At 54.0% G+C, this 27014-nt stretch overlaps 2 protein-coding genes across 3 annotated transcripts; one reads left to right on the top strand and one right to left on the bottom strand.

The window, feature by feature from the left end:
* Window positions 1–574: 574 nt before the first annotated feature.
* Window positions 575–5756, bottom strand: RITA1 (RBPJ interacting and tubulin associated 1). Of its 2 annotated transcripts, XM_030860467.2 has the most exons (4): window positions 5482–5756; window positions 5169–5308; window positions 4388–4753; window positions 575–1644 (listed from the first exon to the last, which is right to left on the bottom strand). In XM_030860467.2, the coding sequence occupies exons 3-4, from the start codon at window positions 4696–4698 to the stop codon at window positions 1137–1139; spliced, it is 819 nt and encodes a 272-aa protein (XP_030716327.1). In that variant the 5' UTR covers window positions 4699–4753; window positions 5169–5308; window positions 5482–5756; the 3' UTR covers window positions 575–1136. The 2 variants fall into 2 exon arrangements, with proteins under 2 accessions (XP_030716327.1, XP_060166577.1); XM_060310594.1 differs by lacking the exons at window positions 5169–5308; window positions 5482–5756 and having other exon boundaries at window positions 4388–4797.
* A 231-nt stretch (window positions 5757–5987) lies between these two features.
* DDX54 (DEAD-box helicase 54) lies at window positions 5988–26956 on the top strand. The gene is made up of 20 exons (XM_030860462.3): window positions 5988–6207; window positions 8883–9012; window positions 12273–12343; window positions 12945–13133; window positions 13254–13303; window positions 14405–14446; window positions 14572–14667; window positions 15355–15476; window positions 15586–15647; window positions 15725–15856; window positions 17018–17228; window positions 19359–19493; window positions 20468–20698; window positions 20785–20858; window positions 21461–21673; window positions 22807–22949; window positions 23038–23151; window positions 23767–23871; window positions 24170–24282; window positions 26345–26956. Exons 1-20 carry the CDS (start codon window positions 6034–6036, stop codon window positions 26575–26577), a joined length of 2640 nt encoding a protein of 879 aa, XP_030716322.1. The 5' UTR covers window positions 5988–6033; the 3' UTR covers window positions 26578–26956.
* Window positions 26957–27014: the final 58 nt, after the last annotated feature.

Consider the following 27014-nt stretch of genomic DNA (forward strand, 5'->3'; position numbering starts at 1 on the left):
TCTGCTCTTCCCTTCCCCAAAGGTGGAGGCACAGAACCAAAGATGTGGCTTCCAGCTGGCCTCTCTGGAATCCCGGTGCTTCCTGGAGGTGCAATCCACCAGGATGCTGGGATTCTGGGTGCAGCTCCATCAGAACAAAGGCTTTGCTGTTCCTCCTGAGGGGCCTGACCCAGGATGGTGCGGGGCAGGAGGCAGGCGGGCCCTGACCACTTAGGCTTCCTCCCCGAGTGCTCTCCAGGTGCCATGTGGAAATTTCTGGTCTTCTTGGACCCCTCAAAGTCCAAGCAAATCCTAGTCACTGTGGGTTTTTTTTTTTTTTTTTACGGTAGGAAATGTATATCATATATATATATATACATATGATTTCAAAACAAGTCAACTATAGCCCATATTCTGAGCTCAGGAAGAATCAGCTAACCCCCCAATTAGTGGTATTAGCTAGAAACCAACACAGGAGGATTAGTTGCCCACCTGCCACTGTCATGATTGCTATGTTATTTACCTTTGTTATTTAAATCAACTCAGACCTAACACTGGCCTTTATCCTAAGGAAAAAATTAGCAAAACTCACGGCTTCGATGAGCTGATATATTTAATACATGAAAATAAATACATGACTATTAAAATTTTAAATGTCCACCCACATATCACCTTGTGTTCCCTGCTGGTCCACATACTGTGCCTGGGAAAATTCCTGAGGCGTCCAGACTCAGCTGGAAACTCATCCTGAGCAGAAGCTTGGCTTGAAGGGAGGGAGAAGGAACCCTCCGGGTTGGCGATCATACCATTTATTCACACTTGGTGGCGAGACAATGTTGTGGGTGTGATGGAGGGAGTGGGGGGACCCTCCCGGGGGACACCCCTGGGTTGGCACTGATATGCCGTGTGGCTATGACAGAACTTGAAACAGGGATCTCCAGAGGCGGCCCTCATATCCACACCAGCGGCAAAAGCAGGGAGCAACCAGAGGTTGTCAGAAGAAAGGGCGGCACTGCCCACCCTCTCTCTGTCTGCCCCCAGGAGTGCTTTGCCAATGCCTGGTGGTCTCCCCAAAGTCCCGCCCACCAGTGCCATCCTCTGAAACTCTGCCCTTTGCTGTGACCCCATGGGCAAACCTGCAGAAAGGACCAAGAAATTCATTTCCAAGGTGGCTTTGGTTTCTGGATGGCTCCGCCTCGTCGGGGGGTAACTGGCACTGAAACACTGACTGAATGAGCCCTGGGAGTCACCAGGGGGCTCCGGAAGGTCACTCCTGACGGGGAAGATCTGGGATCTCGAGGCCCATTTGTGCAGGGGGTACTGGTGGGTGGGTGACTCGTGCTGGGGACATTAAGGTGGGTGAGGGAATAAGAACGCTCCCGCCTCGGAGGGCGTGGAGAGTCTAACCCGTCCACGGACAACCTCCGGGAATCTGCCACCACCCGGCGCTCTGTCTTTGAGGGACTAGCTGGGTGAATGGCTCGCACTGGAGTCTCCCTGGGGCGGGGTGAGTGGCTGCCCCTAGGGGTAGCTGGGGGTGTCCAGAAGAGGGCATGGAGCTTTGCAGCATCCCCCTTCGCCATCCACGAGGCCTCCCAGCCGGCGCCCTCAGGTCGGGAGCCAAAGAGCGACTCATCGCAGTAAGAAGGAGTGTGGCCAATCAGTCTGGCAAGGGAAGAGAAACAGTGAGCTGGGGAAATAAACCCTAAAAACCTTGCCCACCCCCACCCGCACCCCCTGCCAGGCGGCTGCAGCAGCAGAGGGTTGCCTACAGGTCCCAGAAGTCCTTGTCTCCCAGCCTGGCACCTGCAGCGAGGCCACAGCCCTCATGTACCACTACCCCCATCTCTGCTATTTTTCCCCTGCCAAGTACCCAGTCCCCCTGCATCCTGCCCCACCCCACCCCCACTCCCTGGCATGTGCCCCAGGCCAGGCCAGTTTGCATATCCCATCCTCCTGACCACACTGATTGGCTCAGGAATAACCACATGACCCATTCTGCACAATAAGGGTCTGCCTTAGGACCTTTGCAGAAACTACTAGGAGAGAAATGTTTTTCTTCCACCTAGCCCTGAAGAACTGGCAGGATATAAGGGCTAAGCGCCAGTGGCCATCTCCCCTGGGATGTGTAGGGGAAAGCTGCACTAAAACAGAGACAAAATCCCAAGAACGTTTTGAGCCCCTGTTATATGAGCCCCAAATGCCCTTTTTCTGCTGAAGCCAGTTTGGGTAAGTCTTCTGTCACTTGCAACCAAGAGTCCTGATTAATATAACCTTAGTCTTTATAGCTTTCACTTTTTCTCTTAACCCACGACTTTTCCCTTTTTGTAGTGGCCTCGTCAGCCGAACCCTCTGCAGTCATGTGGCCCTTCCAACTATATTTGAAATTGCACAGCCCAGCACCTGGCATGTAGAGGGTTCTCAGTTTGAACTTCTGTGGTCTGGCCTCACCACCAGAGCAGCTTTTAAAATTTTTGCATATTTACTCAGGGCTTTTCATGTGTAGGTCCAGGACTCAGCATGTCACTTGTGTGTCATCTCATTTCTCACAACACCCACAAGGAGGGCGATATAATCCCATTTTACAGACAAGAAAACTGAGGCATAGGAAGGGTAAAAAGGAGGGTACAGACAAGATTCAAATCCAGCGCCCTGCTCAAAGACCCAAGCTCTTGATCACTAAGTCAGACTTAAGTGCCTTCTAGGCCTCTCACCTTTAATTAGATTCATTCAGCAATTTTTTTTTTTTTTTTTTTTGCGGTATGCGGGCCTCCCACTGCCGTGGCCTCTCCCATTGCAGAGCACAGGCTCCGGACGCGCAGGCCCAGCTCCCATGGCTCATGGGCCCAGCCGCTCCGCGGCACGTGGGATCCTCCCGGACCGGGGCACGAACCCGCGTCCCCTGCATCGGCAGGCGGACTCCCAACCACTGCGCCACCAGGGAAGCCCAGCAATTTTTTTTTTATTAGTCCCACAAATATTCATGGCATACCTATGAGGTGTCAGGTCCATGGTTTTTGGCCAGGACTAAAAGTGCTTCCATTCCCAAACTGCAAGTCTTTGAAAAGTCACTTGATTTAGCTGTTCAAAACCATACCTGGTTGATACCTATGTCTGTCTGGTACCAAAGTTGCTGCTCAATAGCATCTCTAACTCTTACGTACCTTCTAACTTGACACCCTCTACTTGTCAGCGTCCAGCATAAAACTCCATCCTCCAGGAGAGCATGCGGTTGACTGTTATCTGCCTTGTTTAGGAAACCATACTTCTGTTCATACAGCCTACGCTGACACCAGCGTTTTCAGCCATGTTGTAGCTGTCAGTGCCGCTAATGTCAACCTGAGCCTGCCTTGTGGTCCACGGCAATTGCCAGGTGGACATGATAATAATGGGGACTTGCTTTTATCTCTGTTGAATTTTATCTACTTAAATAAACACTATTCCCATTCTCAACTACTATATGTGCCTCTTGGCTCAGAATGGATCCTAAATATGATTGGCTAGTTATTATGGACTGAATTGCATCCTCCCAAAATTCATGCTGAATTTTAAAGAGGTAATTAAGGTTAAATGAGGCCATAAAGGTGAGGTCCTAATCCAATAGGATTTGTGTCCTTATAAGAAGAGGAAGAGGCACCAGGAGTGTACATGCTCACAGAGAAAAGCCCATGTGAGTTCCCAGTGAATAGGTGGCCATCTGCAACCCAAGGATAGGTAGCCTTCAGGAGAAAGCAGCCCTGCTGGCGTCTTGACCTTGGACTTCAAGCCTCCAGAACTGTGAAAAAATAAATTTCTGTTGTTTAAGCCCCCCAGTCTATGGTATTTTGTTATAACAACCCTGATTGACTAATATACTAGTCTTCCATGTTTTAGTTCAAGACACTGATGACAATAAATAAGATAGAGCCCTGAGACCTCCCTCCAGGCTGATATTAATCGAAATAATCCAAATAATCTAACTGGAACCTACAATAACCACTGGCATTAGATCCTGTTTTTCTAAATTGTTCGTGAAAATGCAGCAAGAACCATTTTCAAAATGACTTGCTGAAGTTTGGAATCATCACATTTATGTCATTTCATGGATCAACCAAACTAATAATTTCATGCAAATTGCTGTGTGATCTTGGGCAAATCACCTGACCCCTCTGGGCCTCAGAAGCCCATTCTAAGACATTTGGGGATGGGTATTCCACCATCACAACCATTATCACTACCATTTACTGAGAGCTTCCTAAGTGTCGGGTTACCGTGCCCAGCACTGTACATGTCTCATCCCATTTAACCTTGTCAATAACCCCATCAGGTCCCACCTTCCACTGTGAGGAAACTGTGGCTCAGAGAGGTCAAAGTGCTTGCCCAAAGTCACACGACATGTGAACAACAGGGCATCTCCCCATCCTGTTACCTGTATTTGTTCTTCTTCCTTGGTGCGAGGGTCAGGGTCTTGTCCCTGGAGGAGGTAGTCTCACAGCTCCCGTTGGCCCCTGAGGCCTGTGATGCCCCTGTACCCACTCCTCTGGTTCTGTTGGCCTTCCCCATCCACGGTGGGTCAAAGGCTGGTGGTGTGGGCTGGGTGCCTGCAGGACTGCCAAACAAAGTCTCATCCACATATGACGGCCTAACCTTGACCCGGCAGCTGCCCCGGCAGCGGTGCTGAACGTGGAGGGTCTGCATCCCACTCACGGCCAGCTCCACCGGGGTCTTCACGCTGTTCATGGTACTGGGTGACAGCAGGTGTGCTCTGCCTGCCAGCCGCTGCTTCCAGGTCTCCCTATGAAAAGTGGTCACGGTGGCAACCATCTGTCATCAGCAAAGACTGGCAATCTCTTAAGTCCCCGTCCCCAGGGCAAAAAGGTCACGTTCTCCCTCAACCAGTCCTCTTCGAAGGGGAGCTGCCAATCCCAGGGGACATTTCGGAAAATTGACTTTTTTTGAGTTGTTGTAATGACGGGGAGAAGGGTGCTACTGGCAAGTATTTAGTGAGTAAATATGCATTCCTAGCATACAGTGTGTACTCAGTAGATATTTATAGAATGCTAAGGGGGTGAAGAATAGATTGGGCCTGTGCCTACTTTAGCACCAACCAGAAGACAAACTATGGTGGCGGGGGGCAGACAGGGCAGGCTCCTATATCCTGTACGTATCTATGGGGCAGGAATAATAACCTGCATAGATCCCGTGCCTACCTCCTGCAAAGATCTCTACAAGTATTCTCATTTAATCTTCTCAGCAGTCCTGTGAGGTAGCTTCCACTATGTCCATTCTACAGATGACAAAACTGAGGCTCCAAAGGATGAAGTCACAAGTTTAAGTCCCACCTATAAAGCTAAAACAGTGGAAATAGAATGTGAACCTGATAGGAGTCTAGAGCTTGTGTACTTAACCATTCTACTACTGGGGGATTACACTCAGCCCGCCAACTGCCCCACATTCACCGATCCCCAAGTCAATGTCCCGGCTGATGTTCGAGGTGCCCGCATTCTGGAGTTATTTTCCTACCTGAGCATCTTGGTTGGCTGACGTCGGCGGCCACCCACAGCGCCCCCTCCCCCCAGTCCAGGCCTGGACTCCTTTGCGGGGACGTTTGGGCACCTGTGGAGCGCGGTACATCCGAGAGCTGCAGCTCTGAATCCCGGGAGCACGCGACCCCTGGCAGCTCAGGCCGCCCCCAGCCCCCGCACGGGGGACCGCGCGGGCCGACCCTTCCCGGGAAACTCAGCCCTAGCTATGTATGCTCCACGCGCGCATCAAACAGCAACCCGCGAGCGGTAAGGCGGGGCGGGGCGGCCAGAACCATTCTCTCCCGGGGGGGGGGATTAGGTCACCCTGTTCCGGATGCCCCCGGAGCTCCCCAAAGCCTCGGAGAGGGGTCTTCCGCGCCAATGAGAGGAGTGTGTGCGTATGCGTGCATGCATGCCAAGCCTCCGGAGGCTCCAGAAGGTGAGAGAACGCAGTCTGGGGCGCGTAGAGGCGCCCCCCCCACGTCCTGCAGCACCGTTGGTACGTACCCTCAAACTCCGCCCCCTCCCGGTTCCCTGCGCCCCGGCCCGCATGGCTGGCGGAACGCGTCCGGCGGCCGCACCGCGGTCCCGAGCTGCCATGGCCCAGTGGAGGAAGAAGAAGGGGCTCCGGAAGCGCCGGGGCGCGGCCTCTCAGTCCCGCAGCAGCGACTCGGAGGACGGCGAGTTTGAGATTCAGGCAGAAGATGACGCCCGGGCCCAGAAGGTAGTAGCGCTGGGCTTGGACATACGTCAGAGCCGGACTCCCGGCTCCGCATAGCGTCCCGCGGCCTCAGTTTTCCCAGCTGGGGAGTGGGCACGGCTGAGGGTGGGGAGAGGTCGGCTGGCCGGGGGTCGGGGCAGGACCTCCGGCCTGAGCACGTGTTTCGGTGTCCGACACGCCCAGGGTCCTGACGTCCCGAGCCTCTGTGCTACGGAGGCTGGGGCCTGCGGGCCTTCCGGCCTTCCGGCCTTCCGGACCGGCTCTTGGTCTCGCGCTTCTCATTGGCTACTTCCTGGCCAGGGGCGGGTCCCGGTTCCCATTCGTCCAATGAAAAGTGCGGGTGATGAAGATCAGACTTTGAGAGGGGGATTCTTGGGAGGATGAATTAAGAGAAGGCTGCACCTCTTGGCTTGAGACAGTGACGCCCCCAAACCTCTGGGAAACTAAGTTAAACTTGGGTTTGTAGATAGCTTACAGTGTGCTATCCTCCGTGCTAAGAGCTTTGCAAGCCTTATCATTTAATCCCCACACCAACCCTGTGAGCTAAGTAGTCACACTCATTTTCCAGAGGAGGAAACAGAAGCCTGGAGGGGTGAAGGAACTTGACCAAGACCTCACAGCTTGTGAGTGGGAGAGCCAGGATTCAAATCCCGGACTGTGTGGTTCCAGGCCCTGTGTTATTTCCACTACTGAATGCCAACCGTATGCAAATGAGGGGGGTCAGGTGTGAGCACCAAGGGGGCAAAAGAGTTGTAGCCCATTATTTCTCACAGCCTTGTGCTTAGCGGGTACCTGGCACAGAGAAGACTCTGGGTAAGTAGATGAATGAGTGGGGCTTTATATGAAGAGAGAGGTCTACGCTCCTCTGAGGCAGGGACCAGATGGGGACCTTATTCCACACCATCCGAGTCTCACACAGTAGGTGCTCTGTAAATATGGACCAAGGCACAGCCCTGTGTTCAAGTTCAACCCAACCTTGTACTGGCTGTGGGACATGGGAGAAGTTGCTTAACCTCTCTGTGCCTCAGTTTCCACATGTGTAGAAAGCTGTTGATTATGTATGCCTCAAAAACTGTGGAAAGGATGGAATGACAGTGTTCACGCATTCTACTCTACAGTAAATATTGCTGGGGCACCAGTGTGTTCCAGGCACTTTGTTATCATGTGTCTAGAATGGGGGTTGGCAAGGTTGGCAAGCTTTTCCTGTAAAGGACCAGATGGTAAATATTTTGGCTTTGCAGGGCCATATAAGGTCGCTGTCTTCTTTGTTTGACTTTTTACAATCTTTTAAAATTTAAAAACCATTCTTACCTCACAGACTGTACAAGACAGGTGCAGCTCTGACCTAGAGGGTTGGTGGAGGACCATAGAGGGTCTCATAGGAAAGAATATAGACTCCGAAGCCAGGGTTCAAATCCCTTGCTGGCCGTGTGACTTTGGCAGGTCACTTCACCTCTTGTGCTTCAGTTTCCTTCTCTGTAAAAGGGACTAAGTAATAGCACCTACTTCACAGAGTTGTTGTGAGGATTAAGTGGGTTAATTTATTTTTTTAATTTATTTTATTTTATTTTATTTTGGCTGCATTGGGTCTTTGTAGCTGCACGCGTGCTTTCTGTAGTTGTGGCGAGAAGGGGCTACTCTCTGTTGCAGTGCGTGGACTTCTCATTGTAGTGGCTTCTCTTGTTGCGGAGCACGGGCCCTAGGCGTATGGGCTTCAGTAGTTGTGCCTCGCGGGCTCAGTAGTTGTGGCTCGCGGGCTCTAGACTGCAGGTTCAGTAGCTGTGGGGCATGGGCTTAGTTGCTCCGCGGCACGTGGGATCTTCCCGGATCAGGGCTCAAACCTGTGTCCCCTGCATTGGCAGGCAGGTTCTTAACCACTGCGCCACCAGGGAAGCCCCAAGTGGGTTAATTTATATGAATGCTTAGCACAGCACCTGGCTTATAGTAAGTACCAGGTAAGTTTTAGCCATTATTATGAATTAGTGCTTTTATAAATGTTATTTCTGAGAAGAAAGGGACAGCGCTGTAGTCCAAGAAGACTCCCCAGAGGCGGTGTCTGAGTTTGATTTAGCTATTGCTAGAACAAGTGGGTGGCAGAGACGAGGACAGGAATGAGAGAGACCAGAGCTGGGGAGGGATGATGGATCAGAAAGGGGATTGGGGAGAGGGGAGCTGGGCAGATTGGAAGAGTCTAGTATCTCACACATAGTAGATGCTTTGATTGGCTCCCTAAAGTTTGGAGGGCTTTGAATGCCAGGCCAGGATGATAATTATGATGATACCACCACCTGGGCACAGTTCTAAGCTTTACACGCACCCATTTAGTCTTCACAACATGCTATGAGGCATACGCTCTTGTCATCCCCATTTTCCCAATGTGGGAACGCAGCTCTGGGAGACGAAGTCCCTGGTCTGAGGTCTCACAGCTGGAAGTGACAGAGTTGGGATTGAAACGCAGGCTGTCTGTCTGCAGAGCCAGCTCTCTGACCCTGTGCCCTGTCCTGGTCCGGTCAAAGGAGAGCCCTTTAGCAGAGAAGTCATGTGATCTGGCAGGAGCATCATCATCTTGAATGGAGCAAGGTTAGGGGCGGGCACTGGCAACAGGACAGCCCCCTTCCTTGCCCCAAGTGGACTCACTCTACCTGGAATGATGCTGCCTCTCTGTTGCTCCCTCCCAGCTGGGACCCAGCAGACCCCTACCCACCTTCCCCACCTCGGAATGCACCTCGGACGTGGAGCCGGACACACGGGAGATGGTACGAGCCCAGAACAAGAAGAAGAAGAAGTCGGGAGGCTTCCAGTCCATGGGTGGGTGAGCCAGGCATCCGGGGACTCTGTGTGTGGGGAGCAGTGGGGGCTTATGACCTTCCGTGCTCTGCTCTGGACCCAACACTGTGATGGGTTTGGGGGGTTGGAGGCAGCAGATAGTCTCCAAGCCACTCACGGCCTTCTCGTGGGGGCAACGGGCCTGACACGATGAGAGAACAGTTAGGGCCGGACTCAGGGCGATGCTGGTGCAGTAACAGGCTCAGATGTCTGGGGATTGAGCGGCGTGACAGAGCCGCATTTCAGAGCCGAGGGTAAGAGATGAGATAGTTGGGTGCTGTTGGTACACCTGGCCAGCCGGAAGGAAAGCCGGACTCTTTCTTGGCTCTTTACATATCAGTAGCATCTGGAGTGAAGATTGAAACATCAAGGTGAATAGTTGTATAACCTGAAAGGAAAAGAAGCCTAAGTGTGACCTGAGCACTGTTTTATTTGACTTTTTTTCTATTTAGATGTGTGTATGCCAAAAAAACACTGTAGACTTATGTAAACACTGTACCAGGAATATATTTGCAACTATGGGACAAAGGGCTGATAACCCTAATATACAAAAAGCTTTTACAAATCAAGAAGAAAAAGACAGACACCCGATAGAGAACTGGGCAAAGAAAATAGCTCACAAAAGGAATCTAGACAGCCAAGTGTGCTAAAATTCATCAAAATCAAAGGAAAAAGCCAAAACATCTACATGTGGCTATTTTTGGCCTTTCTGAATCTCTAAGATGAAGGATTGACCAAAAAGCAGCTAAAACCATGGTGCTTCCCTGTCTCCAGGCCTCCCACTGTCCTCCCATCTCCACAAGCCCAGGTCACATGGAGGCTCCAAAGGCCACCTTCTCCCTCTCGCAGTACCACGTGCTTCAGCTGTCACACCCGTGCCTGCACCCATCACAGGCCCTTGTCACTTAAGATCCTTTTCTTCCTCTTTCCTTCCTTTCTTTCTTTCTCCCTCCCTTCTTCTCTCTTTCTTCTTTCCTTCCTTCTTTCTTTCTTTCTCTCTCCCTCCCTCCCTCCCTCCCTTCCTTCCTTCCTTCCTTTCTGTCTTTCTTTCTTTCTCTTTCTCTGTCTCTCTCTCCCTCCCTCCCTCCCTCCCTCCCTTCCTTCCTTTCTTTCAACTTTTTTTTTCTTTTGGCCACGCTGCACAGCATGTGGGATCTTAGTTCCCCGCCCAGGGATCGAACCCGTGCCCCCTGCAGTGGAAGCATGGAGCCCTAACCACTGGACCACCAGGGACTTTCCGACACCTTTTTCTTTTAATTATGAAAAATTTCAAGCATATAAAAATTAGAAAACAGTGAGTCTCCACATACCCATCACCAGCTTCAGCAGTTTTAACCACTGGTGTTGTTTTATCCACACCCTACCCACTCATGGCCACCATCCCAGAGGATTCTGAAGCGAATCCCAGGCACCCCCTCCTTCTATCCCGAAATACTTCCCACCTGCCTCCAAGAGAGCAGGACCCTCCTACACCTAAAACAAACACAGTTCCTCAGTATAATCCAAGGTCCCATCAGCATTCAGACTCCCATTGTCTCATGGCATTAAGAGCTTTCAAATCACAGGAATAAAGACGCAGACGTAGAGAATGAACTTGAGGACACGGGGAGGGGGAAGGGGAAGCTGGGACGAAGTGAGAGAGTGGCATGGACTTATATATACTACCAAATGTAAAATAGATAGCTAGTGGGAAGCAGCCACATAGCACAGGGAGATCAGCTCTGTGCTTTGTGACCACCTAGAGGGGTGGGATAGGGAGGGTGGGAGGGAGACGCAAGAGGGAGGAGATACAGGGAAATATGTATATGTATAGCTGATTCACTTTGTTATACAGCAGAAACTAACACACCATCGTAAAGCAATTGTACTCCAATAAAGATGTTAAAAAAGGGCTTCCCTGGTGGCGCAGTGGTTGAGAGTCCGCCTGCCGATGCAGGGGACACGGGTTCGTGCCCCGGTGCGGGAAGATCCCACGTGCCGCAGAGCAGCTAGGCCCGTGAGCCACGGCTGCTGGGCCTGCGCGTCCGAAGCCTGTGCTCCGCAACGGGAGAGGCCACAACAGTGAGAGGCCCGCGTACCGCAAAAAAAAAAAAAATGTTAAAAAAAATTATTAAATGACACTAAAATTTGAATATTCTAAGGAAAAAAAAGATGGGCTTTTTTTTGTGTGTGTGGTACACAGGCCTCTCACTGCTGTGGCCTCTTCCGTTGCAGAGCACAGGCTCCGGTTGCTCAGACTCAGCGGCCATGGCTCATGGGCCCAGCCGCTCCGCGGCATGTGGGATCTTTCCGGACCAGGGCACGAACCTGTGTCCCCTGCATCGGCAGGCGGACTCTCAACCACTGCGCCACCAGGGGAGCCCAGGCTTTTTTTTTTTAATGTAAACTTTTGACTTGAATATAACATACTGACAAAAAATGCACAAATCATAAGTGTCCAGCTGAATGAAGTTTTACAAAGTGAATGCACTTGTGTAACCACTATCCAGATCAAGATAAAGAGCATTACCAGCACCCCAGAGTTTCCGTGGCCCTTCCAGTTATTACCGTCCATCAAATGTAACCACTAGTTCAACTTCTGTCACCATAGATTTGTTTTGCCTATATTTGTAACTTTACATAAAATGACTCATTCAGTATGTGACAATTTACGTGTCGCCTGTCTCTTTCAAACTTAGGTTTGTGAAATCTAACCATGTTATTAGCTTTTTCAAACTGTTCAGTTTCATTGATGTATAATATTTCATTTTATGAACATAGCACAATTATTTCTCAGCACAGTGAATGAAAGTTCCAGGTGCTAATACCTAAAATTGTGATCTTTCTTCCTTTTAGCTGTTTTGCTGAGCGCATAGTGGTAGCTCATTGTGGTTTTCATTTGTATTGATAGTTCTCTAGTGACTAATGATGTTGACCAGCTTTTCATATACTTATTAGCCATTTATACAGCTTCATTTGTAAAATGCTTATTAAGGTGGGTTGTTTTTGGTTTGTTTTGTCCATTAAAATTGTTATGTCAGTGAAAAAAAAAAGCTTTCAAATCAGAATCCAAATGTGGTTCATACCCCACAATCAGTAGATTTGTTTTCTAAGTCTCAGTTAACCGATCAGCTTTGCTCTATCACTTTTCTTTTTTTCTTGCTATTTATTTGTTGATGAAACTGTCATTTGTCCTGTGTAGTTTTCTGTCATGTGTCATAGGGGCTCCTCTAGCCCCCTGGCCATTCCCATGTCTTTCCCAGGCTTGAGCTACCCAGTGTTCAAAGGCATCATGAAGAAGGGCTACAAGGTGCCAACACCCATCCAGAGGAAGGTACGGGGCGGGGAAGCTGATGCGGGTCGGGAGGTGGGGATGGCCAACGTGGCCCTCCTGCCTGGCCTCTTGACCTCCACCCCTTGTCCCATCTGTCATATCTGTCGTCCCCTCTTACTCTGGCCGAAGCCCCAAGAGCCTGCCCATTTCACAGGTGGAGAAAGTCAGGCACGGCAGAGCAGAGGTTCGACCCTGTGCCTCTTTGCCACTTAAGCTGCCCACTGCTGAGTCCCTGCCCGGGCAACTCGCAGGCACCCCATCATCACCTGGGTCTCATCTTTGTTGTCCTCAGACATTTAGCCAAGAGAGAGATAACGTTTCTCTGGGATCCTGAGGAGGGTGACTAGATGGGGAGATAGAGTCTGGCTTAACCTGAAGAAGGTTGTTCCAACAGTAGAAAGAGTTGGGGGTAACAGGCTGCTCATCCCCGGAGGTGTGCAAACAGGCTTTAGCAAGAGTGGGATCGGGGCTGGGGGACAGGCCCCATCCCTTTCGCTGAGATGCTCTGGTTTGCCCACTCCCTGCAGACTTGAAGCTCTGGATCATGTGGTGCTTGGGTGCAGGAGCTGACCCCTCCCCTCCCCCGCTCATTCCCCTGCAGACCATCCCAGTGATCCTGGATGGCAAAGATGTGGTAGCCATGGCCCGGACAGGCAGTGGTAAGACGGCCTGCTTCCTCATCCCCATGTTCGAGAGGCTCAAGACCCGCAGCGCCCAGACCGGGGCCCGTGCCCTCATCCTCTCACCCACCCGAGAGCTGGCCCTGCAGACCATGAAGTTCACCAAGGAGGTATGTCCGGGCGCAGGGACAGGGTGGCTGGGCTGAGCTGGGACCAGTCAGTGAGGCCCGAGTGGGCTGAGTCAGCTCCCATCGTTGGCTCTCAATCTCTCTCTTTCTTTCTCTCCACAGCTGGGCAAGTTCACTGGCCTCAAGACTGCCCTGATACTGGGCGGGGACAAGTAAGAGCCCCCTCGGTGCCCTGTGCAGTGGTCCCCCAAAGCAAACATGCCCCGTGCCTCCCCATCAGATGGACTGAGCTTGCGCTGCTCATTAATAACAGCAACTTCTCTGCATATTCTTAAAGTACCAACAAGGGGAAATATACAGTAAAATACTGAAAGGAATTTCACACACAAAACTCTGACACAGGTTCTGATGCTTCTAAAAGAGAGCTGGTAGTGCACTGGGTCACCCAAATGGGTCACTTAGTTGTGTATGTTTTAATATGCTTGATTTGGGGCTATTTAAAGTGGAATGCACACAGATGGAGGACGTTTGTAATAGCTCAAATCTGCAGAATACTATATTTTTCCTCATGTGCTTGCCCCATCCTTCTAAGGTAGCAGGCACCACACCTGTTTTACAGATGAGCTAACTGAGGAAGTGATGGGCTCAGAGAGCCGCACAGTGGTCTGGTAGTAGAGCTAAGATTAGAACCCCTGCGCCCCGCCCCACAGTTTCTCCCTCAAAGCGCAGCCCCTTCCTCATTCTTTTCTCAGAATATCACTGTCACCAGTCGTTTTTGATTCTCACTGAGAGTGTTTTGTTTTTCAGTGCTCTTTTGCCTACATTATAATTTATTATCTCTATTGTTGTGACTGTCAGAAATACCTCCATAAGCTGGACCTGGCCCAGAATTCTGACTCCTGGTTCCTACAGGTGTCCCAGGGGTGTTTTCAGAGGAGAACTAAAGTTAGGGATGTGTGCTCAAACGGTTTGGGAACAAGGACACAGATCCAGGAAACCTGCTTCTAGGTGGAGCTGGCAGTTCCAGGGTTAGTTGCTAGGTGGTGCTGTGGGTCAAAGTATGAACGGAGTGAATGAGATGGGTTCCGTGGCTGAGTCTATCTTTGGAGAACTTTGTTGTTATCAGTCCTTTCGTGTGTTTGAACTTGTAGTTCTTGTCAGGGCAATGCTTTTGCCTAGTAGCTCAGCAATAGCTTTTCCCCATTTCTGAGCCTGGGGTCAAGGTGTGGGACTCAGCTGAGCATTTGGAGATGGGAAGGGAGAGAGATAAAAGAGACCTGTTCTATCAAGCTAACACCTCTTCTTCTTCCTAGGATGGAAGACCAATTTGCAGCCCTGCATGAAAATCCCGACATGTGAGTGTGTGGATTGGGGAAGATGCTCTGGGGTCCCTTCCCAGATGGCCAGGGTCTGGGGAGTGAGAGGAGGGCTATGCTGGTGCCCTGGCCCTGGGTGACCTGGCCTGCACAATCACTTCCAGAATCATTGCTACCCCTGGGCGCTTGGTCCATGTGGCTGTGGAGATGAACCTAAAGCTGCAGAGCGTGGAATATGTGGTATTTGATGAGGCTGACAGGTAAGGCTGCAGGTGCATCCCCGGGCACTTGTGTCAGGGTTGGCCAGGAGGAAGGGCTCTGCCAGAAGAGACCTATGCAGTCGAGATCAAAGCAGCGTTTCCCCAAAGAGGGCCACAGACTGTAGGCAGTGCCAGAGCTGATGGGGCTCCCTGGACCAACAGTTTTTTTCTTTTGTATTACTTTTAGGAATATTGAAAAGAATAGTAAAACAACAAACACATGATTTGAAAGAGATAAAAAATAGCACAAGGTTGAAAGCACAGACTGGAGCCAGACAGGTGGGATCAAATCCCAGCTCTATGAACTTGGGTAAATCCCTGAGGGTCTGCAGGCCTTGGTGGCCTCACCTACAAAGTGGGGATAAAATAGCATGTACCTCACAGGGCTGCCGTGAGGACTAAAGGGGTTGATATTTTATAAAGTGCTTAGAACCATGCCTGGCCCAGAGTGAGGGCTGCTGTCATTTATTTCAACATGAATTTGTAAGAAACATAACTGAGACCAGACCTAAGATTTCAAGGTCATTATTGCTTAGGATGAGGTTGTTGAATAGCGAAAAAGTGAGCTGAGTTTAGGAAGCACCTGTCCACGTAACAGAAAGTGTGATGGGGGCAAGGATGACAGGTTTGGAACTCATTGGAATGGAAGCCCCTCTCCTGACCCTGCGCTTCCCTCTGCCCTCCCAGGCTCTTTGAAATGGGGTTCGCAGAGCAGCTGCAGGAAATCATTGCCCGCCTCCCTGGGGGCCACCAGACTGTCCTGTTCTCTGCCACGCTGCCCAAGCTGCTGGTGGAGTTCGCCCGGGCTGGTGAGGGAGCCACAGGAGTGGGGCCGGGGGCTGGGACGCGTGTCGGCGCCTGGGAGGGGCTTGTCCCTCAGCGACTCTCCCTCCCATCCTCCTCTCTTGCCCACTTCAGGCCTCATGGAGCCCGTGCTCATCCGGCTAGACGTGGACTCCAAACTCAACGAGCAGCTCAAGGTGAGGCTCCACCCGTGCCCCTTCCCGGCCCATGGCCTGGACCCCGTGAGCCAACCGAGTGACCCTTCTCCCTGCAGACCTCCTTCTTCCTCGTGCGGGAGGATGCCAAGGCTGCTGTGCTGCTCCACCTGCTGCGCAGCCTGGTGCGGCCCCAGGACCAGACAGTGGTATTTGTGGCCACCAAGCACCACGCGGAGTATCTCAGTGAGGTGAGCTGGGGGAGGCCCGCACCTGCCCCGGGCCTGGGGACCAGCACGGACTGCATCACCACCTCTGAGCTGCGGTTCCATGCTCAGCCACCAGAGAGCAGCACCAGAGCAGGGCTGAGGCCTGGCCAGCGCTCTGTGCTTTTTTATTCTGTTAAGTTTTTCTTATAAAAAATTTCAGACATGTAGCAAAGTCAGAAAACAGCATAATGAGCTCTCAGGTACTCAGTTATCAACTCACATCCAGTCTTGATTCATCTAATATTCCCCGTTCCATGCAGGGTATTTTGAAGTGTATCCCAGCCGTCCTGTCATTTTTCTGTAGATATTTAGTGTCCCATGTGTTTCACGTTTTTCAATTGAGGAATAGCCTGCACGCTGTAACCTGTGTAAAGTGCCCTGATCTTACATGAGCAGCTCGATGAGTTTTTCCACACGTGTATATCTGTGACCCTCCTGGGAAGAGGTCCACGAACCCCCAAGGCTGCCAGGGCCCCTCCTGAGTCAATGCGGCTGCCTTGGGTCAACCACACCTGAGTTCTGTTATCTGAGGACACAGTTCACTGGGTTTCACTTATATGACACACATTTACCGGTGCTTCCTCTGTGTAGCTGCTGGGGTCACTGATGAATAAAACCAAAGTAGTAGTTTTTAAAGAGCAGTTAACACTTTCACAGTGCTTCCTGTTTTCCGGGCCCTCTTCTCAGCACTGTGTGTATATTGGCTCATTTAATTCTCATAACAAAGCTACAGAGAGGCAACTGTTATTCTCCCTGTTCTACCGACAAGGAAAGTGAAGGCACAGAGAGGTTAGGGAACTTGGGCAAGGTCACAAAGCCTGTTAGTGGCAGAGGCAGGATGAGACTTGTGTCTCGGGGCGGCACTTGCAGCCTCCCTGAGGGAGACCTCTGCACGTGCCATCTTTTTTTGACATTCAGACAACCCTGCAGAGGTGAGAGGTGATATGAGCCCCATTTATACTGATGAAGACCAAACCGAGGTCACCCAGCTGAGCTGGGGTTTATATTGAGGGCACCCGACTCCAGAGCCCGTGGTCTTACCGCCATGTCGTGGCGCCCACTGCCACGGCCCAGCCTCCTGTCCTCTCCCCCGTCCGTCTCCTCCTCACCCCTTTCCCTCCCTCTGGTCTTCACTCTGGGCAGCTGCTGACGACCCAGCGGGTGAGCTGCGCCCACATCTACAGTGCCCTGGACCAGACGGCCCGCAAGATCAACCTGGCCAAGTTCATGCACGGCAAGTGCTCGGCCCTCATCGTGACTGACCTGGCAGCCCGGGGCCTGGACATCCCACTGCTGGACAACGTCATCAACTACAGCTTCCCCGCCAAGGGCAAGCTCTTCTTGCACCGCGTGGGTAAGGAGCCTGTGGCTGCACTGGGCACCGGGGGGGGGGGGGTCCCAGCGGGAGCTGAGGGCACAGGGCTCAACTCCTGCCACTGCAGGTGGGGAGCGTGGCCCAGGCCCGTTCTAGTGGGCAGCCCTAGACTCTAAGGAGGGGATGCTCCCGCTTTCTGGGTTCCCCAGGCTGGTGCTTCTCTTTCCCATCAGGAACTTGATGACGCGGCCCCTCCTCCCCACAGTCATCTCCCTACAGCTCGCTCTTTCTAGCTCCTCTCCTGGGAGCAGCCTTTAAACAGCATCCCGACCCCCCTCTGCCTCCTGCTCCATCAACTGCAGACAGTCTCCTGACTCCCGGCCTTGTCCTGTCAGCCTGTCGGGCCCCACCTTCCCCTCAGCCCACCCAGGCCAGCTCACTCCATTTAATTTTTCAGTTATAAAAGTAAGGCCCGCACGTAGTAGGAAAATTTGAAAGTGGAGCAAAGCACCGAGAAGGCAGGAAGTCACCCTCCCCTCACTGGTGATGTGACGGCCACAGGTGCTCACCCAGCACTCCTGGTGGGCCCTGGTCCACGTGTTCTACTTGCTCCACTGGTCTTCACAACAACCCTGTGCAGTGGGTATCAGCAGCGTCAGCTCCATTTTACAGATGAGGAAACCAAAGCAGGGAGGTCACGAACTGGCCAGGTGTCTCAGACGTAGCAAAGTGGGGCCACTGGCTTTCTTTTCTTCAATTGTGGTGAAATATACATAACACACAATTACCATTTTTACCACTTACAGGTGTAAGTTCAGTGGCATTTAGTACATTCATACTAATGTGCAACCATCACCCAGCTTCCACCTCTAGAACATTTTCGTCTTGACAAACTGAAACCCTGGACCCATTAAACTCATTCCCTCTTCCACCTCCCCCAGCCCCTGGTAACCACCAGTCTACTTTCTTTGTCTTTTTTTAACTCATAAATGCGCGTGCCATGTTTATAAATACAAGTAAGTTAAATAAGTGCGTGTGAGAGAAGCATCTGGCGGGCAAGTTCCTTGGAATTGTTCTGCGTATGACTGAACATCGTCAAATGAGTAAATTCTGGCTGCCCACAGTGGGCTGGCCGTGGGCAGACCTTCGGGGTGCGAGGGAGGCCTCCACCTGGGTCTCCAGCCTCTTCTCCCTGTTGGCAGCTGCATGCTGTGCCCTCAATTCTGTTGCTTTGGGAGGGCTGGCCCTGCACATCCCCTGAGGCGTCCTCAGAACCCCCAAAGGGAATTTCTCATGTGCCGCGTGACCAGCAGTGTGAATCGGACTACCGCAAACGAATCTTCCGAAGGTGGTGACGCTTGGTTTCTGCAAGATGCAGAAACAAGCGAAAGCGTAATGCTATTCATGGACTGACTGACCACAAAATTAGAATCACCCTGGACATTCTTCTTGCCTCTGTATACATCATGCATGTTTTTCATTCACCATTTAAGCATCATTCTGTAACAGGGGTCAGCAAATTGTTTCTGTAAAGGGCCAGATGGTAAATATTTTAGGCTTTGGAACCGTTTAGTCTCTTAGAGATCTCAGCCCTGGGAGCATGAAAGCAGCCACAGGCAATATGTAAATGAAGGAGCACAGCCGTGTGCCAATAAAACTTTATTTACACAGGCTTGCGGGGGCGGGGGGGGGGGCGCTGGATTTGGCCAGGGGCCACAGCTTGCAACTCCTTTGCTCAGCTGTGTAATTCCCACCATGTGGTCATCAGCTAATTAACTAACGCTCTGTCCTTAAGTCTTTAAGTGGTTTCCATTTGGGGGCTGTTCTGGGCAGAGCTGGAGTAGGTGTCCTGTGGGTGAATCTTTGCACCCTGGGTTATTTCTGTGGGTAAAAATTCCCCAAAGTGGGGCTGCTGAAACTTGTGATGCTGATAAAGAGCAGTGTCTTGCCTCTATTCCTGCCAGCCTCCCAGAGCACCATGTGGGCTCACGTACTCTCAGGCAGGTAGCCCTGGTGACTGTCACTGCCTTGCCCTCTTTTGTAGGTGGGACACTGCTCAAGGAGGTGGGGCTGTGGCCTGGCTTGCACCTTTAGGGTCTGGCACGTGGGACTCGTGCTGGGCTGTGGGGTCCTTTGCCTTTGCTCCTGCTTGACTACCTTTTCCCGCAGGCCGTGTGGCCCGGGCTGGCCGAAGCGGCACGGCCTACTCCTTGGTGGCCCCAGATGAGGTCCCCTACCTACTGGACCTGCACCTGTTCCTGGGCCGTGCCCTGACCCTCGCCCGTCCCCACGAGGAGCTCTCCGGTGAGTGGAGGCTGGGGAGGGGCTGGGGTCCCCCCTGGAGTTCATGGTATGGATGGGGGTTGGAGGTGGGCCAAGCTGTCCTGGCTTGGGAACTTGACCCCAGGGGAAGATCCCTGTTGTTTTTTTTTTTTAATTTATTTATTTTATTCATTTATTTTTGGCTGCATTGTGTCTTTGTTGCTGTGCATGCAGGCTTTCTCTAGTTGCGGTGAGCGGGGGCTACTCTTCGTTGCGGTGCGCGGCCTTCTTATTGCGGTGGCTTCTCTTGTTGCAGAGCATGGGCTGTAGGCGCGTGGGCTTCAGGAGTTGTGGCTGGCGGTTTCTGGAGCGCAGGCTCAGTGGTTGTGGCTCACGGGCTTAGTTGCTCCGTGGCATGTGGGATCTTCCTGGACCAGGGCTCGAACCCGTGTCCCCTGCATTGGCAGGCGGATTCTTTTATTTATTTATTTGTGGTACGCGGGCCTCTCACTGTTGTGGCCTCTCCCGCTGTGGAGCACAGGCTCTGGATGCGTAGGCTCAGCGGCCATGGCTCACGGGCCCAGCCGCTCTGCGGCACGTGGGATCTTCCCGGACCGGGGCACGAACCCGTGTCCCCTGCATCGGCAGGTGGGCTCTCAACCACTGCACCACCAGAGAAGCCCAAGATTCCTGTAATTTAAAGTCAGTAAAGAGCCAGATAGTAAATATCTTAGGCTCTGCAGATCACATGATCCGTGGCAGCTCCTCACCCGTGCCCTTGTAGTGCAAAATTAGTCACAGACAACACAGAAATGAGTAGATGGGGCCATGTTCCATAAAACTGTACTTGTAAAAACAGTAGGAGCTGCTCAGTAAGTGATGGTTTCTGTTGTGGGGATTATTTTGTAATTCAGGACCCAGAGTGGGGCTGGGGAGGGGAGGTGGGGCCCTGGGCAGGTGGCTGGGCCGGAAGGCCTCTGACCAGGCCTCTGACCGAGCTCCTGGCGTGGAGGCAGGCGCGGGCGGCGGGGACGGCGTGCTGGGCCGGGTGCCGCAGAGCGTGGTGGACGATGAAGACTGCGGTCTGCGGACCAGCCTGGAGACGTCGCTGGAGCTTCGGGGCCTGGGCCGCGTGGCCGACAACGCCCAGCAGCAGTATGTGCGCTCACGGCCGGCGCCCTCACCCGAGTCCATCAAGAGGGCCAAGGAGCTGGACCTCTCGGGCCTGGGCCTGCACCCCCTCTTCAGTGAGTCCCTGCGTCAGGCGGGCGGGGGCTGGCGGCAGGCCCCGTGGAGCCCACTGCAGCTTCACGTGTCCCTCCGTCCCCCCCAGGCTCGTGCTTCCAGGAGGAGGAGCTGCAGCAGCTGCGGCTGGTGGACAGCATCAGGAACTACCGCTCCCGGGCGGTGAGTGCGGGGCCTCGGGGCTCCGGTTGAGCTCCTGACCCCCTGCAGGTCCCCAGCAGGGATTTTCTCAACCCGCGGCTCTGGCCGTGTCAGCACCTCTGTAGCCACCCCTTGTTCTGGAACCATCCCTGCTGGTCCACAGCAGGTTTCCCACCCCTTGCATACAGTTGGGTAGACTGAGGCTCACAGAGGGCAATGACACACCCTAGGCTGTCAGAGGCCTGAGGAGCTGGCTTTCGATAGCCTCTTCTCTCCTCCTGATTCCCATCGGGTGCCCCATCTTGTGCCTCTGGGAGGTGTACCCAAAAGCAGGAAAGGCCTGCCAGCCAGCGTCAGGAGAAAGGGGCTGGAGCCTGTTGTGGTTAAGGGCACTGGTTTTGGAGCCAATGAACCTGGGTTGAGATCCCAAATCTGGCTTGTCCCAGCTGTGTGACCTTAGGCAGGCTACTCGCCTTCTCTGGGCCTCCCTTTGTAATTGTGAAAAGCAGGTAACTAGTGTAAGGGAATTGGGAGGAATGCTGGACAGAGCACACCAAGCTGGGGAGGGTAGAGTTGGGGAAGAAGCGGCCAGTGGGTGAAGGCCTTGGGTGTCCCCTCCACAGACCATCTTTGAGATCAACGCTTCCAGCCGGGACCTGAGCAGCCAGGTGATGCGTGCCAAGCGGCAGAAGGATCGTAAATGCATCGCCAGCTTCCGGCAGAAGCGGCAGAAGCGGCAGGAGCAGCAGGAGGGCCCGGCCATCCCAGCCCCGAGCCTCCCAGCACCGCAGGAGGAGCAGCCTGAGAAGGAGGAGGCGGCAGGAGACAGTGTGGAGGTGCAGGCCCCACCCTGGGGACCCTGGAGTCTGGCCTGGGGCTGGGGGAGCAGTGGGTCAAGTCCCAGCAGCCCATGGGGCAGACCTCAGGGCTCTGAGCAGTCACTGGGGGTGGATGCAGTGATTCCAGTCCCATCTCCGATGCTTGTGGAAATCAGTGACCCAGCCTCAGCCTCCCCATCTGCGGAATGGGATCATAGTCTCGTCCACCATTCCTCGCCTGAAGCCCTGGGGGCCAGATGTGATTCGGGATTCAGAATCTTTACGGTGGGTCCACTGTGTATGATGTAACACCCTCAGCAGGGTCTGGGGTGTCACGGTCGTCAAATGCATCAGTTTCCACAGTGAGACCCACACCGAGAGGATGGACAAAGCCTCTTTTCAGCTCAGGTCAGCTTTTGCCACCAAGTGAATCTCAGGAAAGTTTGTTTTCAGAATGTTGTGGACTAGGGCTTTGCAGCCAACTGACTGTGGTACCCGCTCCTGGGTCCGCTGGGCAGATTCAGGATGGTACGTGGAGGATTCCCACAAGCCTAGGTAGCCCTGTCATTGTCATCATCATCGCCTTGCCTCAGCTTGGGGTCCGGCAGGTGGGAAGGGGCAGAGCCGGGACTGTTGGTGGCAGTGGGGGCATGACTCAGGCAGGGTCAGGCACTGGGTCTTCATGGCGAAAAGCAGGGCTGGGGGGCCAGAGTGTCCCGTTCGCCTGGTGGGTAGGGCCCTGGGCCTGCTCGTCTTATGTTTGATTTGGACAGAGGGTACAGTAGGCAAGAAAATGCACTTGAAAACCCCTGGACTAGTCCACGTCATAGAGAGCAAGTCCAGACCCAGAGAGGGACAGGGCCTTGCCTTGGTCAGATGATCTGGGGGACCAAGCTGGGACTTGAACGTGGTGGGTCTCATCCTAGTTGGCACTCTGCCCTCCCCCACTCCCACCTGTCCTGCCTCTGCTGGTGCTTGAGGCAGGGGTTGTTGTGCTGCACGTGCAGATGAGGAAACGGAGGGTCTCAATGGCAACACCAAGCTTTCAAAGTCCCAGCAGCCCCTGACCCTCAACCCTAGCTGGGCTGGTGGGTGGGGAGGCCAGTCCACTCCCTGGGGCCTACAGGTGACACTGGGCCCCGGTCCACCAGGACCTCTTCACAGAGGTTGTGGGCCGGAAGCGGCAGCAGCCAGGACCCAACCGAGGAGCCAAGAGGCGGAGGGAGGAGGCCCGGCAGCGGGACCAGGTGTTCTACATCCCCTACCGGCCCAAGGACTTCGACAGCGAGCGGGGGTGAGTGGCCGCTGGTCCCGGGTGGGGCAGGCGGGCCTGATGGGCCCCCCTCCCAACCCCGTGGTATCTCCCCACCCTCCCTCTGCAGCCTGAGCATCGGTGGGGACGGGGGTACCTTCGAGCAGCAGGTGGCTGGCGCTGTCTTGGACCTGATGGGGGACGAAGGCCAGAGCCTGACCAAGGGCCAGCAGCAGCTCAAGTGGTGAGTGAGCCAGTGGGCACACCTCTTCCATGCCCGCCTGTCTGCCGCTTGGTCCCCACAAAAGGTGACCCCCTCCTATCCTAACTCCTGTTTGATCCCCTAGAGCAGGAATTATGACATCCTCACCCCTCATTTGGTCCTCAGCACAGATTATGACGCCCACCCTGTCCTGCCCCCATGTGGTCATACACAACAGGGATCTTGACCCCATCTGTCCTTTTGGGGGGCTAGTCTTGCTAGACAGGGGCTCATGACCCAGTTTGCCCATTTGGACTCTGGTTCTGGAGAAGTGATGTGGCTCAACCCAGGGTCACAGAGCCAGGAGGCGGCCAGGTGGGGGTTGGGAACCCTCCAGGGTCCCTTGTCCCTGACCCAGGCCCCCAGGTTGGAGCTAATCCCCTGACTGCCACACTGCCTTTTGAGACCTGGGCTGCCAGGGAGTGGTGAGGAGGGCCAGGGAACGGGCCTTTATGGGGCACCTGCTGCCTGCCAGACGCCCGGCACGCTGCTTTCCTTGAATCTTCCAACGACCCAATGAGAGGGTCAGGGGGAAACAGGCCCGGAGGGGAAGCGGGCCACCTCCCTCCACAGCACACCTCCCAACTCTTCCCACAGGGACCGGAAGAAGAAGCGGTTTGTGGGACAGTCAGGACAGGAGGACAAGAAAAAGATCAAGACGGAGAGTGGCCGCTATATCAGCAGCTCCTACAAGAGGGACCTGTATCCTGGAGCGGAGTGGGGGGCAGAGGGGGTGGAGCCAAGCGCCTTCTATATCCACATCTATTGTGGGTGGGGGGCGGGGTCAGGAAGGGGCGTGGTCTGGCTCCTCAACCACCCCAGCTCCTACAGGTGGGGGCTAGAGGGGGGGCGGGGTCGAGCGGATTCAGCCACCAGACCCCCTATAGGTAAGGCCTATATCCTCTGGGGGGTGGGCGGGGGGGCCCTGCTCCCAGCCCACGGTTGTCTAGGGCATCTTTCTCTGGATGCTGCACGCAGCTTCCTTAATGCAGCCTCCCAGCTACCAAAAGTGGAAACAGAAGCAGAAAATTGATGATCGTGACTCAGAAGAAGAAGGGACATTTGAACGGCGTGGCCCAGAGCGAAGAGGTGGTAAGCGCGGCCGAGGGCAAGGTGAGAGCCAGGGTAGGATCGTCCTTAAAACGCAGGTTGCCAAGTAGCACATTTGGTCATCTTGGGGGCTTGGTCCTCTTGATCTGGCCTGGGTCCCTCAGTGGGTGACACGCTAAGGTGGGATTTGAACTCAGCTCTGCTGCAGGAGCTTGTGCTCAGTGACCTCGGCTTGGGCCAGCTGCCCTGCGTGCCAGGACCTCGGTCAGCCCCTCAGGGCAGAGGAGCACCTGGGGAGTGGTGACACTCGTGACTCTGAAGGGAGGAGACTGGAGCCTGGGCCCGTCCCACTGCAGCCCCACCTTTGGGGCCAAGCTTGCTGTCAGAGAGGGGCTCCCGCTTGCTGTCTGGGGCCAGGCTGCGTGCTGGAGCCTCGCCGCACGTGACCTGGGGGCGAGAAGACTTGAGAATGGCCGGCTTTCAGGCCAGGAAACAAGTCGCAGTGACTGGCCCTGGGTCCCCCGCCTGCCTGCTGCCTCCCCCGGCCACCCCCGCCAGGGTTGGGGAGCTTGAACCTGTCCTGGGCCTCTTTCCGCTGGGCCCTGGCCCTGCTTGTCTCCCCCGAGCCCGCAGGGCTGCTCACTGCCTCTTCAGCATCCGAGTCTGTGTCCTTCAGCCTGGGGACGCTGTCTGTCACGGCTCCAGGTGGCCCTCTGCTCTGCCTCTCCCAGGGCCTCCTCTGTTCTCTGCACGTTCCCCCTGTCCTTGTTGACATTTCCTCTGACGGTGGATACCTCTTCTGTTTCTCCCTGTTTCTGTCTTGGATTTTCTCCGACGCATCCTCTCTCTGTTGTTCTGTAGGTGTCTTTCTCTCCAGGTCTCTGTTTCTCTTTTTGCCTCTGACTCTGTATCCCTGTCCATCTCTCTGTCTCTTTCTTTGTCTCTGTTTCTCCCCATCTGTCTCTGTCTTTCTGTATCTCTCTCCATCTCTCTCATTGTTCCTGTTCCTTTCTCTCCACGCACACACGCACACGCACACACATGCGTGCACACACACACCCCTCCCAGTCTCTGTCTCTCCTCCTCTCTTTGTCTTTCTGTGGGCGTGTCCCTGCCTCCCCCGGACCCCCTCATCCCTCAGTCCTCAGCTCCCAGTTTTATCTGGAGTGAAGCCGGCTGCTGCTGTGGGCTTGCTGGACCCGGGGTGGTGAGGATGGCCTGTGAGCTTCGGGAAAAAGCAGCTGTTCTCCCCCTGTGCTTTGTCCTCACTGTGTGTGTGTGTGGGTCCTTGACAGGTGGCCTGGCCCCTGTGGCCGCCTTAATGGCCATCTGTGTGGGAGCCCTGCAAGGCCACTGCTGTGGGAGGGGAGGAGCTGGGTGAGGCAAGTGAGTACAGAAGAGGAGGGGCCAGGCCTTAGTGGGGAGCCAGGGGCTGGGGGGCAGACCTGCCCGCCCAGAGAGCCGGGAGGTGGCGGGCGGGGCCACCAACCACTGCTGCTGCTGCTGGTGCCGCTTTGCTGGGTGACCTTGGATAAGTCCCTTCCCCTCGCTGGCCTTCTCTGATTTCTCTCCTGCCAGAGGGAGGTTAAGCTACAGCCTGTTTTCATCTAACAAGCCTAGAGCATGTAGTCCAGAGAGACAGGGTTTAGAGTCTGTCTGGGTCCCCAGTGCCTGGCATAGAGGAGGCACTGAAAAGCCTTTGTTGAATGATTTATGATTGTAATAGTTACACTTAGGAGGCCATACTGTGGGCTAGGCCTTGTTCTGAACCCTGCACACATAGTAACCCATTTACTCCACATTAGGACTTATGAGGTAGGTGTTCTTATTCGTAATTCATAGGAGAGGAAACTGAGGCACAGAGAAGTAAGGTAGTTGGCCCCAGGTCCAAGAGGTCACAGCTGGGACTTGATCCCTGGCAGTTTGGGCTAGAGGGTCCATGCTATTGCCCATTACAGTAGACTACTTAAGCTTTATTAAGCACTTACCATCTGCCACATGTTGGGGCCACAGCAGTGAACACAGAACGAGAGCGGGGACAGGGGAGCATCCCGGAGGCTTCTGGGAGGAGGAGACATTGGGAGTCGACCCAAAGCCTGAACTCCCTGAATCTCCATCCTGGCAGGTGCATCCCAGCCCCGCACCCCTGGTGCCCCCACAGGCCGCGTGCGCTCAGAGCTCAAGACCAAGCAGCAGATCCTGAAGCAGCGGTGCCGAGCCCAGAAGCTGCGCTTCCTGCAGCGTGGAGGCCTCAAGCAGCTCTCTGCCCGCAACCGGCGCCGCGCCCGGGAGCTGCAGCAGGGCGCCTTCGGCCGGGGCGCCCACTCCAAGAAGGGCAAGATGAGGAAGAGCCTGTAAGGAAGGTGATACAGCCCCGTGGTTCCTCACCTGGTCCAAGCGTGGACATAAGCAATGTTCCCCGTGTACCACTGTGTGCCTGGCCCTGAGCTGGATGCTGGGGGGCTCCCTGCAGAAGCCGTGGTCCATGCAAAGGAGTGCTTGCTATACGGCCGCAAAGGGGCAGCAGCTGCCTCTGCCTAAGACAGGGCACGTTTGAGCAGGGTGTTGAAGGGTTCATAGGAGTTTGCCAGCAAGGCCAGGCAGGCCACGATCTGAGTTGGCAACTCGGCTGCTGCTGCTGTGTTCTGGATTCAGAGGTGGTGGCCACATGGGTGTGAGCCCTGAGTCCTGAGGCCTAGTGATGTATTTTTAATGTAATAAACCTTTATTGAGCACCTCCAGTGGACCAGGAGCATTGAGTTGGAAGGGACAGACCCGGGTACTAGAGTCCCAGC

Source organism: Globicephala melas, chromosome 13 (assembly GCF_963455315.2).
Source record: "Globicephala melas chromosome 13, mGloMel1.2, whole genome shotgun sequence".
Lineage (NCBI taxonomy): Eukaryota > Metazoa > Chordata > Mammalia > Artiodactyla > Delphinidae > Globicephala > Globicephala melas.